This window comes from Phalaenopsis equestris, unplaced genomic scaffold (assembly GCF_001263595.1).
Source record: "Phalaenopsis equestris unplaced genomic scaffold, ASM126359v1 Scaffold222428, whole genome shotgun sequence".
NCBI classification, from domain to species: domain Eukaryota; kingdom Viridiplantae; phylum Streptophyta; class Magnoliopsida; order Asparagales; family Orchidaceae; genus Phalaenopsis; species Phalaenopsis equestris.
Window position 1 is genome coordinate 1 of NW_018240599.1, and position 12425 is coordinate 12425.

General features: G+C 37.3%; 1 protein-coding gene across 4 annotated transcripts; it reads left to right on the forward strand.

The window, feature by feature from the left end:
- Window positions 1–4779: 4779 nt before the first annotated feature.
- Window positions 4780–7728, forward strand: LOC110037629 (villin-3-like). 4 transcript variants are annotated; one of them, XM_020742326.1, is made up of 9 exons: window positions 4780–4946; window positions 5063–5073; window positions 5167–5307; window positions 5386–5511; window positions 5682–5750; window positions 6396–6717; window positions 6791–6999; window positions 7102–7244; window positions 7333–7728. In XM_020742326.1, exons 1-8 carry the CDS (start codon window positions 4892–4894, stop codon window positions 7213–7215), a joined length of 1047 nt encoding a protein of 348 aa, XP_020597985.1. In that variant the 5' UTR covers window positions 4780–4891; the 3' UTR covers window positions 7216–7244; window positions 7333–7728. The 4 variants fall into 4 exon arrangements, with proteins under 4 accessions (XP_020597985.1, XP_020597983.1, XP_020597987.1 ...); XM_020742324.1 differs by having other exon boundaries at window positions 7102–7728; XM_020742328.1 differs by having other exon boundaries at window positions 6812–6999; window positions 7102–7728.
- The last annotated feature ends 4697 nt before the right edge of the window (window positions 7729–12425 follow it).

Here is a 12425-nt window from a genome sequence, read left to right on the forward strand (position 1 = left end):
ATATATATATATATATATATATGTATGTATATTTGTATATATATGTATTTGTATAACTGAAGACTGAGCAGATCTAATTTTGTGTTTTTCAGTTAAAATTCCATGTTAGGGGCAAAGGTTTTTGGATCAAAATGGAGTTTTGAATCTAACTCACTACAAATTAAAGAAGTTTGACATCATCTGAATGAAAGAATTTTGTCATATATTTTCTTGCCCATCTGTTTTTAACCTATGTTTTCTTTCTATCCAAGTCTTTTCGCATGTAAGAAAAGTACATTGGGTTTAACATTTGATTTATCACTGCTGATATAGCACCCTTTTTGTTCGTTATAGAACAACTATTAAATCGTTTTGATATCAGTTAAATTTACCCACTGTTGACCTCTAAAATGTTAATAAAAAAGAAAAATTAAAATAAACTAGACATCCTTATAACTGCTCCTGCCCCAGCATATGAAAACTGCTCCCACTCTTATTTTCACTTGCAGAAATTGGACCCAAATCCCTCGGCACCGTCGCCTCTTTGATACAGTTGCAACTAGGGCTAGGTAGGAAAGCAACAAAGTGATGGCCATGCACAAAGGCCTCTGAAACTCCCACCTTCCCGTTCAAGCTCCCTTCATGTGTGAAGCAAAAATCGAAGCCTCTGCTCAACTTCTTCCCTTTCTTATCTTGATTCTCATTCACAATACAATTCTAGTTAAGGCTAGTTGAAAAGCAACCACATAATCGTTCTAGACGAAGCCTTCGAAATTCTCTCTGTTCTACCGAAAATGGCAATGATGGGATCATTGTGCATGAGACTGCCGAAACTCCTTGTGTCGGTCCTTCGTATCCCTGTGTCGCACGATTCTTCAGTCTTATCCATACAATTCATTCCAACAACCTTCGCATGCCTCATTTCCTAGTCGTGTCTGAGGCCCTCACGACACACTTGTGGCTATAGCCAGCGGGAAGCAACGATAGTTTCACAGCATACGAAGGCCTTCAAAACTCCCGTTTTTCTCTCTTGCGCGTCTCCACGATATCATCGCAACTAGTACTGGTTGGGAAGGCAACAATAGAATCATGCCATACAGAGAACCTCGAAACTCTTCTTTTTATCTTGCTCGTAGCCTCATTGAAGACTTCTTGTTCGCGCGATACAGTCACAGTTTGGCCTATTAAAGAAACCAACGAAGGGATTGCGGTGTGTGAAGACTTACAAACTCCTCTGTGTTTCATACGTAGAAACCACACAACTCATCTTCTCCCCCGCTCCACTTCTTGCTCTCTCACCTGTTTGCGTGAAGTCGCTCGTCTGTTTCTCATCTCAAGCACACCGCAACACCAACACAACAAATTGCAAGCCTCCAATCATTTCGTCCACATCACTTCCTCATCGGGATTGTGATTCGTGGTCCAATCACGACTATAACCAACGGGAAAGCAACGGCGATATCACAGCTTACGTTGAACTCCAAAACTCTCTTTTCCCGTTTGCAAGCCTAGCAGCAACCATGTCCGCCACTTCTTTACCATGTTCGTGTAACCTAGACGACCCCACTCCAATCAAATCCTCTTCGTTACATATGCATAACCGAAGGTTCCATCTTCGCTATTCTTTAGAACTCCTATTTCTCAGCTTCTCTGCTGTCATGGGCCTATAAACTGTATGTTAGATAATATATAATATATATTATATAATATATATAATATATTAAAGAAAATCAGAAAAGGCAGAGAAAGAGTTGAGTGGTAATTCATTAGTTTGTTGATTCAGCCGTATTGTCATTGTCGACTGTAAATTCCACTCTAAAAGATATATAATGAATGTAGGAGGATATTTTTTAAAATATACATGTAAAGAAGCTCGAGTACCTGTCTTGGGAATATGAGTACTATTTAGGGAAATTACGGACTCGACTGAAAAATATTTTAATAAATTAGGAGATTTGAGTACTCCTTCTGGGAAACACAAGTACTTGTTCAGGGAATCAAGTATCGTCAAGGAAAGTAAATGATATATTTGGAAAAATTTCCGCTTGAGATTTGACTTTTTGTAGGTATCTTGAACGCCATAACATCTAATAGACCATGGGTTAATTACTTTGGTTTGCTCTCTGGCCGCAGTGTCTCATGACACTAAGTAGTGCGTCTTATAGATAGCTGGGAAGGTTGGTATTTTCTTGGTAGCCCCAAAATAAGGCTGGACACTTAAAGTTGCCAAAATTTTCTGTGAATTTGGACTTGCAAATCATTTTAAATTTGAACTCTTTTGACTTATTAAAATGATTCAAAAATTGGCCAATAAATTTGCAATAATAATTCAATTTTTCATTTTTAAACTTACAAAAATATTCAACTTGAACTCCAAGGGTTTAAAAAATAATTTAAAATAGAAAATTTCAAATTTTGACCTCTATAATTGAAAATTAATTCTAGGCTCTCAAATTTAAACTCCTAAGGTTTAAAATCAATCTAAAATTTGGGCTTTTCAAACTTAAACTATTAGGTTCAAAATATTTGAATTTATTAAAAATGATCCAAATATTAAATGTTTGTTTCTTCGAGAATAACTTAATAAATTTTGGTTCTTAGCTTAATAAAAAATTGAAATATGAAATATCAAAATTTAGAAGGCTAAGCCTAAATTGATATTAAAGTGTCCTAATTTTAAAAGCTAAGTTTGACTTGACATTTAACTGCCACCGAATCTACAATTCTAATTCGCAAGCAAACAGACGACATCCTTTTTGAAGCCCAAAATATAACTGTGCATGTGATCCAATATTACAATATTCACATGAGGTTTCATTGTTTCAAATGATTTCAAAATTTCATGAAATTCTAGGCTATTTTAATTTAGATAACATGCCTTAAATTCAATTGCTCGAATGCTTTCAAGCTATGCATATGCATCTAAACAAACAAAGTATTGATTTCTATTAGCAATGCACTTGCACTTCAAAATGGTTCATAACTGCAATATACTGTTTCAAATGTAGTGTATAATATATTAAGATGCATTTGTATTAGCAAAATCAAACCCACATGGGCTTCAACTAAGATTCCAAATGCTTTTACTAATAGCTTACGATTGTTGTCTGGGTTAATATCAAATTTGCACTCAAATAGTTCATATTTAGAAAAAAATCAGTCGGTCTTGTCTATAGGATATGGTTGTAAGTCTTACCTAACCAGTTTGATCCTCTAAGAATTAGAGTTGACGAGTTTAATAATTTTGAAATAAATTTTGAATCATAGGCATAAATATTTGCAACTCCAAATCACATAGTCCGATGTTCCTCCTCTTAAGAATGGAGTTGATCAGTCTAATATCTACCAATATTGTCCAAATCAAATATACAAGAATTTGTAAGTTCAAATCACTTAGCCAAATCCTCCTCCTTATAACTAGAGTTGGCAAGTCTAATATTTTAAAGATATCAAAATTAATGAATTTCAAATATTCTTCAAACATAATTATTTCAAATGTCGTCAAATTAATAGAATATTTCAACCTAAGGGATTTATTTTCAAAATTAAATTTCAAACTGCATTTGAATATGTTCAAATAATACATATATATGAGCCCGATCTTCTATATGTATGATAGAATAGACAATGTTCATGTTTACTCACATGTCAATGTTATATTTAATTCTTTACAAGCAAAACGTAAAATCAACACGATTCTAATCAAATAATCAATCTTCGATGATGGTCGTATTGACTGAAACTCTCAATCAGATGTGTTAATTTCAAACCAACTTTCAAACTAAGTTTTTAAATCAAAATAGCCAATTTAAAATCAATTAATAAAAATGTAAGACAAATTCATCCACCCTCCACGACAGTTTGTCGAGGTTGACAAACTTTTGATTGACTTTAGCTCATAAAAGAACTAATATCACATCGAGTGTATCATTATATTTACACCCAAATTAATTTCATGGCAGTAAGGACCTAGCCCAAGTATTTTGGTCTCATGGTTTGACCACCAAATGACACCATAAAATAACAGTCATGACCATAGTCATTTGACATGGTGGTTGCCGCAAAATGACATCATTTTATTACGATCATGTACACGGCTTGTATTTTTCCCAACAGCTTTCTAACATTTGTGTGAACCATAATGATGCATTTGAATAGCATAATGTCTTCTTTTAGTTATGATCGACTTAAATTTATCCTCTTAGACAAACATCCATCCTAGAACTATGAGGATCTTCTGGATGACGCAACCCATGGTTTCTGATAAGGATTCTTCAGTCGGGCTGGGTTGACTACTTCCTGTGAGTAAGTAGAGCAGAGACCATGATGAATTAGAACGACATAACATGGGATCTTGTTCGGGTTCGTCATCATTTCCCCCATCATCTGATTTAAGCTCAATGTGATAAGTTTTACAATTTAAAATGTATGTTTGTTGTTATTATATGCTGATTATTCAATGTTAATTTACTAGCTTTAATCGAAAGTGCTCTCTTGTTATTGGGAGGGGTAACTAACTTTAGAGGGCTTGCGCTTATGAGAAGTCTCAAACCCCATACAAAAAGTCCTCGCAAAGTGAGTGTGAAATCTCTGGGTAGTGTCTTGTCTACTATTCCTTCTGTCTTTTCAAAATTTGGCCTAAAACAAAAGAAACACGAAATAGAGAGTTTGGGGGCGCGTCCAAATTTTCGGAGCCCACATCTACTTATCTGGTTCTCTGTTATCACTAACAGTTTTTTTCAAATGCTTTTTTTCACCATTTACTTGTCTCGTTCCCTTTCTGGTTCATTCATATCGAATAACTTTGTGAATTACGCAGCCAAACATCCAGCCAAAACCACAGAAGGAAGGATCAGAAAGTGAACAGTTTTGGAGCTTGCTTGGGGGTAAATCTGAATACCCAAGTCAAAGCATGACAAGAGAACCAGAAAGTGATCCTCACCTATTTTCTTGTACCTTTTCAGACGGTAAGAAATGATAAAATGGATCATTTCCTTCAAAATGTATAATATCCTCTGTTTCTTTAATTTGTTAATTACGTGCATTGTTGTGTCAACATGTAATGTGGACGGTGGTATTTCAGGCAATTTAAAGGTATTTTCTTCAATTACTTTGAATTCTTATGGCTTTTTGGGGCTTTTTTATGCTCTTTTATGATTTAGTATGCTGTTAATACTGTCTCTGCAGGTTTCAGAAATACACAATTTTACTCAGGATGATTTGATGGCCGAGGATGTATTCATTTTATATTGTCATTCTGACATCTTTGTTTGGGTAGGCCAGCAGGTGGATGCAAGGACACGATTGCAAGCTTTGAATATTGGAGAGGTAGAGTTGCCACAATTTGGATTTCCGACCTATTATGTATTTTCTTGTTTTATTCTTATATCAGTTTTTTCTTTACAGAAATTCCTTGAGTATGATTTTCTGATGGAAAATTTATCAAAAGAAACACCTGTTTTTCTTGTCATGGAAGGAAGCGAACCTTCTTTTTTTACTCGTTTTTTCAGCTGGGATTTTGCAAAATCAGCTGTAAGTTTGCGTTTTTATTGTTACAGGTCAAATGTGCTTTCCTTTTTTATATATGCTTTTCTGGCTTTCAAGTGATGTAGGGAATTATTTTGTCTACGGCTGCTTTAAGATGAGGTTTTTTTTTCCTGTATTGAATGGCTTATGGATTTTACTTGTTTCACTGTTTCCAGATGCATGGTAATTCATTCCAACGGAAGCTTTCTATATTGAAGAATGGGCTAGCTCCAATATTGCTAGATGTAAGATTAAATTTATAGTCTATTTTGCTTTGGTTCTAGAAGATTAAATTTATACTCTTTTACTATGGTTCTAGATATTAAAATTGCCCTGCAATTTATGTGGTGTTTAGAGAATTCTTTTACTTCCCAATTAGAAATATATCTTTGATTTCATTTCATAGTAAGTTGTCCTTAATTTTATTCTTCGATGTCCCTCCTTTTTTCTTAGATTCTGCATCTGTTCTCTAGCATAGTTTCCCAATGCTGAAAGGTTCGTCATAATTATTGCATAAGCCGCCTTTCTATCAGTAAAAGATATTCTTGTAGCGTTCTTTTGAGCAGCCATCAAAAGGATTGTTTTAGTTTTGTTTATCTTCTTAAAATCTCTTGCAGATTGGCTTTTCTATGCTTTTGATACATTTTTCCAGTCATCACGTAGCCCATGAACTGTTACATTCTTCTGCTTGAGCAGCAGCAGCACCACCACCAGTGTTACCTACATCATTGTCATTTTATTTTAAAAAAACCATTGTTGATGTCCTGTAAATCTCAACCCTCGTTTCTTCATCACAGATAAATCTTTATGTCCTCATAAAAATATTAGTAAATTTTCTTCATTTTCATTCTAGAAATTACTTTTCATGAACTCTTGAAAACTTATGCTAGAAGTCCAAACGGCGAACTCCGACAACGCACGTTGGGAGGTCTAGTTTACCAGACAAATCTCAGCGCTCTCGAAGTACGTCGTTCAGTCCTGACCGGGTTCGGGTTCGAGGTAGATCTCCCGCCTTCAATGCATTGGCTGCTACTTTTGAAAATCCAATTGCTCGGAACCTGTCAACCCCTCCCCCTGTTGTGAGAAAACTATATCCAAAATCAGTGACGCCAGATTCTCCTCCTACTGCTGCTCCCAAGGCAGCAGCTATAGCGGCTCTCACGGCTTCCTTTGAACGCCCAACCCAAACTATGATTCCGAAGATGACTAAAGGTGATTGTATAATTTTATTGATCTTCCAATATTTACTTAAAAGAAGAACTTCTAACACTGCTGAGTCTGACAGCGAGCCCTGCTTCTGGCACAGCAAAACCTGAAACAAATTCCAAGGAGAATGTCAACGTAATGAACAGTAGAATTGAATCGCCCACAATACAGGAAGATTTGAAGGAAGGAGAGGCTGAAGATGAGCAAGGCCTCCCTATTTTCCCCTATGAACGTTTGAAAATAACATCCTCAAATCCCGTTTCAGAAATCGACATAACCAAACGAGAGGTCATCATCAAGCCCCTTTGTGTCTATTTCTATATTTTCATCATTTTTTTAAATTAATTTTTACTTTTGATTTAATCAAATGTATGCATGCATTTTGTGCAGACCTATCTGTCTTCAGCAGAATTTAAGGAGAAATTCGGCATAACGAAGGATGCTTTCTACAAGTTGCCCAAGTGGAAACAGAACAAGCTTAAAATGGCTCTTCATCTGTTCTGAGGATCCTGGATAATTAAGCTCCGAATATGGTGCTATTGCATATATCTTAAAAAAACCTCTTTCTGCATTTCTCATACTCTTGCAAAATCTGATTATTGGATTTCTTTTACCGTTAAGCTTTTGGTCTCCACTGGTTCAGAGGAGCCATATTTAATTGCGACGGGGAATCGCGAGGGGACGGTGTCAGTGTGTTTTTAGCTGCAGCTGCTCCCAATTAGTCTGGTGCTTTTATTATTATTTATTTTTATTTTCTGATGTTGAATATCAAGGGTTGTGTTTTTTGTGGTTATTCTTTTCATTGGAGCTTGGTTGTGAGCTTGTTTTTACTTTATTTAACCATTTTTTGTGTTCAGGGTTTTGCTGTTGTATTATAATGGGGCTCTGGTTTGAGCTTGTTGTGAAGGGATTATGCGTTTGAGTGAGTGTATGTAGTTGAGGAAACAAGTGTTGTACAGATAAGTATGTTATAACCTATGGTTGTAGGACTGCAATAAAACTTTTTATTTTGTTTTATGGTGTCATGCTCCGGTCAGTTTTGAAAAAAGTTTTGTTTGGAGCTACTGCCTCGATTCTCTTCACGAGTTTAATTGTGTTCAATTTCTTGTTTTCAAAATTTTGAATGAAATGTTTGGTTAATATTTGTGAAAGGCTTTTGGGTTCACTCTTTGTTTTATTATTATTATTATAAGTTATTGTTATTTATGTTTTTATCTTTATTTTAAAAATATTTGTATTTTTTTTTGTATGTTTTATTTACATACATTAATTTATTTTAAAAACCATTAAAAGCTTTTTTGTGTTTAAAAACAACTAATGTTATTGTGTGCATTAAAATTGTCGGCAAAAAATTCAAAACAATCCAACAACATAGGATAGTTGTTAAGTGATCGAGATGTCAAGCCAAAAGGGCATAAACAGAATCGTTCATTTAATGATTGATCATATGGTAAAAAGGCTACTAGCATGCAATGACAAGGGGCCCAATTGGTGAACTATGCTTGTAGCCTTGGTACCTTAGAGGTTTCTTAGTAGGGCATCTGATCACAACAGTCAACCGACTTATTTTTACTTTAGCGCGCACGGTCGTCATTTGACCGGTCATGTCGTTTGGCGGAGCTAAGGCAAGTCGATTGGTTGGTTATTATATTTTCAAATTTAAATTGTAATTCAGATTTGATATCAAATCAGTATAATTAATCATATTAAGGGTGGATTTTTAATAGTTTACTTTTTTTTTTAATTGTATAAGAGACTTTTTCCCCAGTTTGACTATAAGAATTGACCTAATTATTATTTCTATCCTCTGTCTCGAACTTTCAAGGCGTGTTCATAACAGACAATTTAGGATTTAACATTCTAAAAGGTGGCGCGGTGAGCGTGGATGTCCCAGACAAGAAATGAGCTAACTATGGAGAATCTAAGCGGAGAAAACTAACGCCCATGAAGTTCATTTAAGAGATGGTATGTTGACACATACAGGAAGAGGTTCAGACATTATGAATACAAATAATGATCCAGTTTGAAGCTCTTCAGGCAGTCATATTCCTGCAAAATGTCCTATTGTTGCCTGTGGAGTGAGTCTTCGGGAAGCAGCCCCAGAACGCTTCCCTCGACAATCTGCCAGTGCCCCACGGTCAGCCCAGCGGCTGGCCAACCGAATTACCAAAAGATTCCATCCGACAGACAACACCACATCTATGTTGGCGGTCCCACATTGGATGAACCGGGTGGGAGCATTCGCTCGGTCGGTTATAGGTAGTGCCTTCTCCCAAAGAATCCTAGAAACAATTCCCTCGACGAAGCTAAGGATTCCTCACTTCGACCCCTACAAAGGAAAGAGTGACCCGATCGATCACCTCACCTATTTTTTAGTTTACTATAGGTCCTAAAAGTCGATGATGCCTTGAAGTGTTAGTTGTTTGTGACCACGCTGAAAGAACTCGCACTTCGATGATTTAATAGCTTACCAGATGGATTCATTCCATCGTTCTTCAAATACTGGAAGCTCTTCCTGACACACTATGCTAACGTACATAAACCAAGGAATGATGCAGATACCCTGTTTCAGATCAGGCAATGGGAGAACGAAAGCTTGCGGGCCTATATCAATCGTTTCTAAAAGGAAATGTTGGAAGTGATAAACTTGGAGCCTCTCATCGCCTGGACCGCCATGAAATAGAGGATCTGCAGCAAGTGATTCAGGTACAACATGACCTACTCAAGCCAAGGACCTTCGCGGAGGTCTTGGAACTAGCAAATGACCACACCGCCGTCGAGGAGAACTTTATGAAGTCCTCAGAAATTAAACTGATGGCATCCGACCACTGGTCGTAGAAGCGGAAGGACCAGAATGAATACAAAATACCAAAGAGCGATCGATCCCTTAGTTGTGTATCGAACGACGACCCAAGCTCCTCATATCACCAGAAGAGCAACCAAAGCAACCCAGGTCAGCAGTGACTTCCCTCCGATCAGTGACCGCCTCGCTACTTCGAGCAACCACACATATACCAGGAGTGCAATGTTCGACAACCCTGAATATGTCAATGACCAAACTAGTCCAAGCCATTCAAAATAATGACTACTTCAAGAAAGCCCCTCCGCTGTAGACTGCATCAACACTGTAAAATTCAAACAATTATTGTGCCTACCATCGGGACCATGGGCACGACACAGAGGAATGTCGTCACTTTAAAAACTTGGTAGAGGAGCTCATCTGGGTTGAAAGGTTGAAAGTGTTCATTGACGTAGGAGCACACACAATGACAAGGAAAGACCCTAATAGAGGAACCCACAGACGGTTCCAATCAAGAAAATGAAATATATATGGTTGGAATCATCCCGACTATCTTTGGCGGAGGTGGAGGGTTATTCCCACTGTCTAAAAAGCATTGATCTTGGGAGGTATGCACTGTCAACTCTTACACTCATACTTAGCCTTCGATCACTTTTACAATGCAGATCATCCTCTTAAGGAAACCCACACAATGAGGCATTCATCATCAGAACCCTCATAAACAACTACTAGGTAGGCAACATTCTTGTCGTCACTAGGATTTCAGTTAATATTATGTTCAAAACAGTGTTCGACAAGATGGGGCTCAAAACCGATTGGCTGGAGACATGAGTCGGCTCGTTGTTTGCTTCTCAGGTGAGAGGAAAGAAGCTCTGGGCGTAATCGCGTTGCCTCTCTCATAAGGAGAATGAGGAAAGCAATTCACCAAAATAGAGAACTATTTGGTGGTAGAATCCCCGCCGACCTACAATGCGATCTTCGATTAACCATTGTTGAACAACTATCAAGCAGTGGCTTCAACCTACCAAGTGACGGTAAAATTCACTAGAGACGGGGAGATAATCACAGTTTGAGGGAATTTGCAGTAGTTCAGAAGCTACTACCTTCAGGCGGTCACCAATGTCGACCAGAAACTGCTCAACATTCAAATCCAGAGAGAAGAGGTCTCAAGACAAGAGAGATTGTCCTCCACGTGCCCACAACCAGTAAGGATGAGCCTGATAATATTTTTCTAATTAGTGAGAACTTTGATGCAGGGCACATGGACCTATTGATTTGAACTCCCCGCACACATCAAGAGGTGTTCGATTGGACAATCGTGGACATGACGGAGTCCCAGTTGACGCCACCTGCCACTGGCTCAATATCAGCCCTTTCACTCGATCGGTGGAACAAAAGCTTCGATCGACCGCGAGGACGTTGGCTGAACCAATAGGAGCAGAGGTCCAAAAGCTAAGAAGGTGGGCTACATCCGGGAGGTGCAACACCTGACTTGGCTCTCAAATGTGGTGTGGCTGGGAAGCCCAATGACAAATGGAGACTGTGTCGACTTCACTAACCTCAACATTGCATGCCCAAAAAGACATGTATCCTATACCGAGGATTGACACATTGATTGATTCGACAGTTGGCTACTCTGTGATGAGTTTCCTCGAATCTTTCTAGGGTTATCATTAGATAAAGATGCACCCAACCGACACTTAAAAGACAACCTTTAATACTACACAGGGAGCCTTTTTTAATGTAATGTATTTTGGGTTAATGCCGGGGAAATCTATCAACGCCTCATGGATGTAATATTTTCATATCAGAAGTGAAAAAATGTTGCGGTGTATGTCAACGATCTCATGGTGAAAAACAAATTAGTTGAACAATATATTAAAGACCTAAAAGAAACATTTGAAGCTCTTAAAAAATTTATCATGAAGCTAAACCCTTCGAAGTGTACTGTTGACCTCACTTTTGGTTGAGGTCTAGAAACTTCTTTAGTAGCCTAGGTCTAGCCATAGGACTTTCCTATTGACTAGTCTTAGAAAACTAGAAAAGGTACCCTCACCATTAGAAATTCAAAACTCTTCTCTTTATTCAACTTGAAATTCCACATATTGACCTTAACCTTTAGCATTTAGTAGGTAAGATCATTATGGGGGAAGTTTAAGAAGAGTCCCTATAGGATTACTTGGCCTTAGGATTGACTCTGGATGTTGACTTGGAACTAGGGTATACCATATATTCACAATACATTGGTCTATGACTCATTCAGAATGGTTCTCTATCCAATTGCACTTGAAATGGCCAATTTGGTCTTTTGTCCCTAGGCACCTCCAAATTGTCTGACTGTCCTTGGGACCCAAATTTGGCCAAAATTCTTAAATTTTGCCAAAATACCCAAAATTGATCAAAACTTATTTCAAACACCTTGAATACATACAAATTTGTCAAAATTGACAAAAATTTCCAAAAATAGACAAATTACCAAGATACCCCCCCATGACCCAAAAATATAAAAATTCCAAAAATTCCCAAAAAATCTCAATAAATCCAAAATACTCCCAATTTCATTTTGTCCAACTAGACCATGGTCCAATTTGGTCAATTTGACCATTTTGATAAAACCCCCAAATTAGCCCCAATATTGGCTAACACCCCAAATCTCAACAATTGAATGCCTTAGATCTCAAATTGGCATCCATTTTTTGTTTAAAATCCTTTATAAGGTCATTTTTGACCAAACACAATAATCAATTTGAGCTTAGCCCAAAGCTAGCTCAAGTTTGACCCAAATTTGACCCTTAAGGGCTTAATTTAGGTCTAAACCCAAACCCATCAAAATCCATATAAATTGACCATCAAATCAACTTCAAAACAACTTTCATCCTTCATGAAAGTTGTTCATCATGATGTTTTACATCAA

Bases quoted from the DNA above. Each gene is read 5' to 3' on its own strand.
- LOC110037629 (XM_020742324.1), top strand. From the start codon at position 4,892: ATGACAAGAGAACCAGAAAGTGATCCTCACCTATTTTCTTGTACCTTT. The intron at 5,512-5,681 runs GTAAGTTTGCGT...CACTGTTTCCAG, and splicing joins GGGATTTTGCAAAATCAGCT to ATGCATGGTAATTCATTCCA. The intron at 5,751-6,395 runs GTAAGATTAAAT...AACTTATGCTAG, and splicing joins TAGCTCCAATATTGCTAGAT to AAGTCCAAACGGCGAACTCC.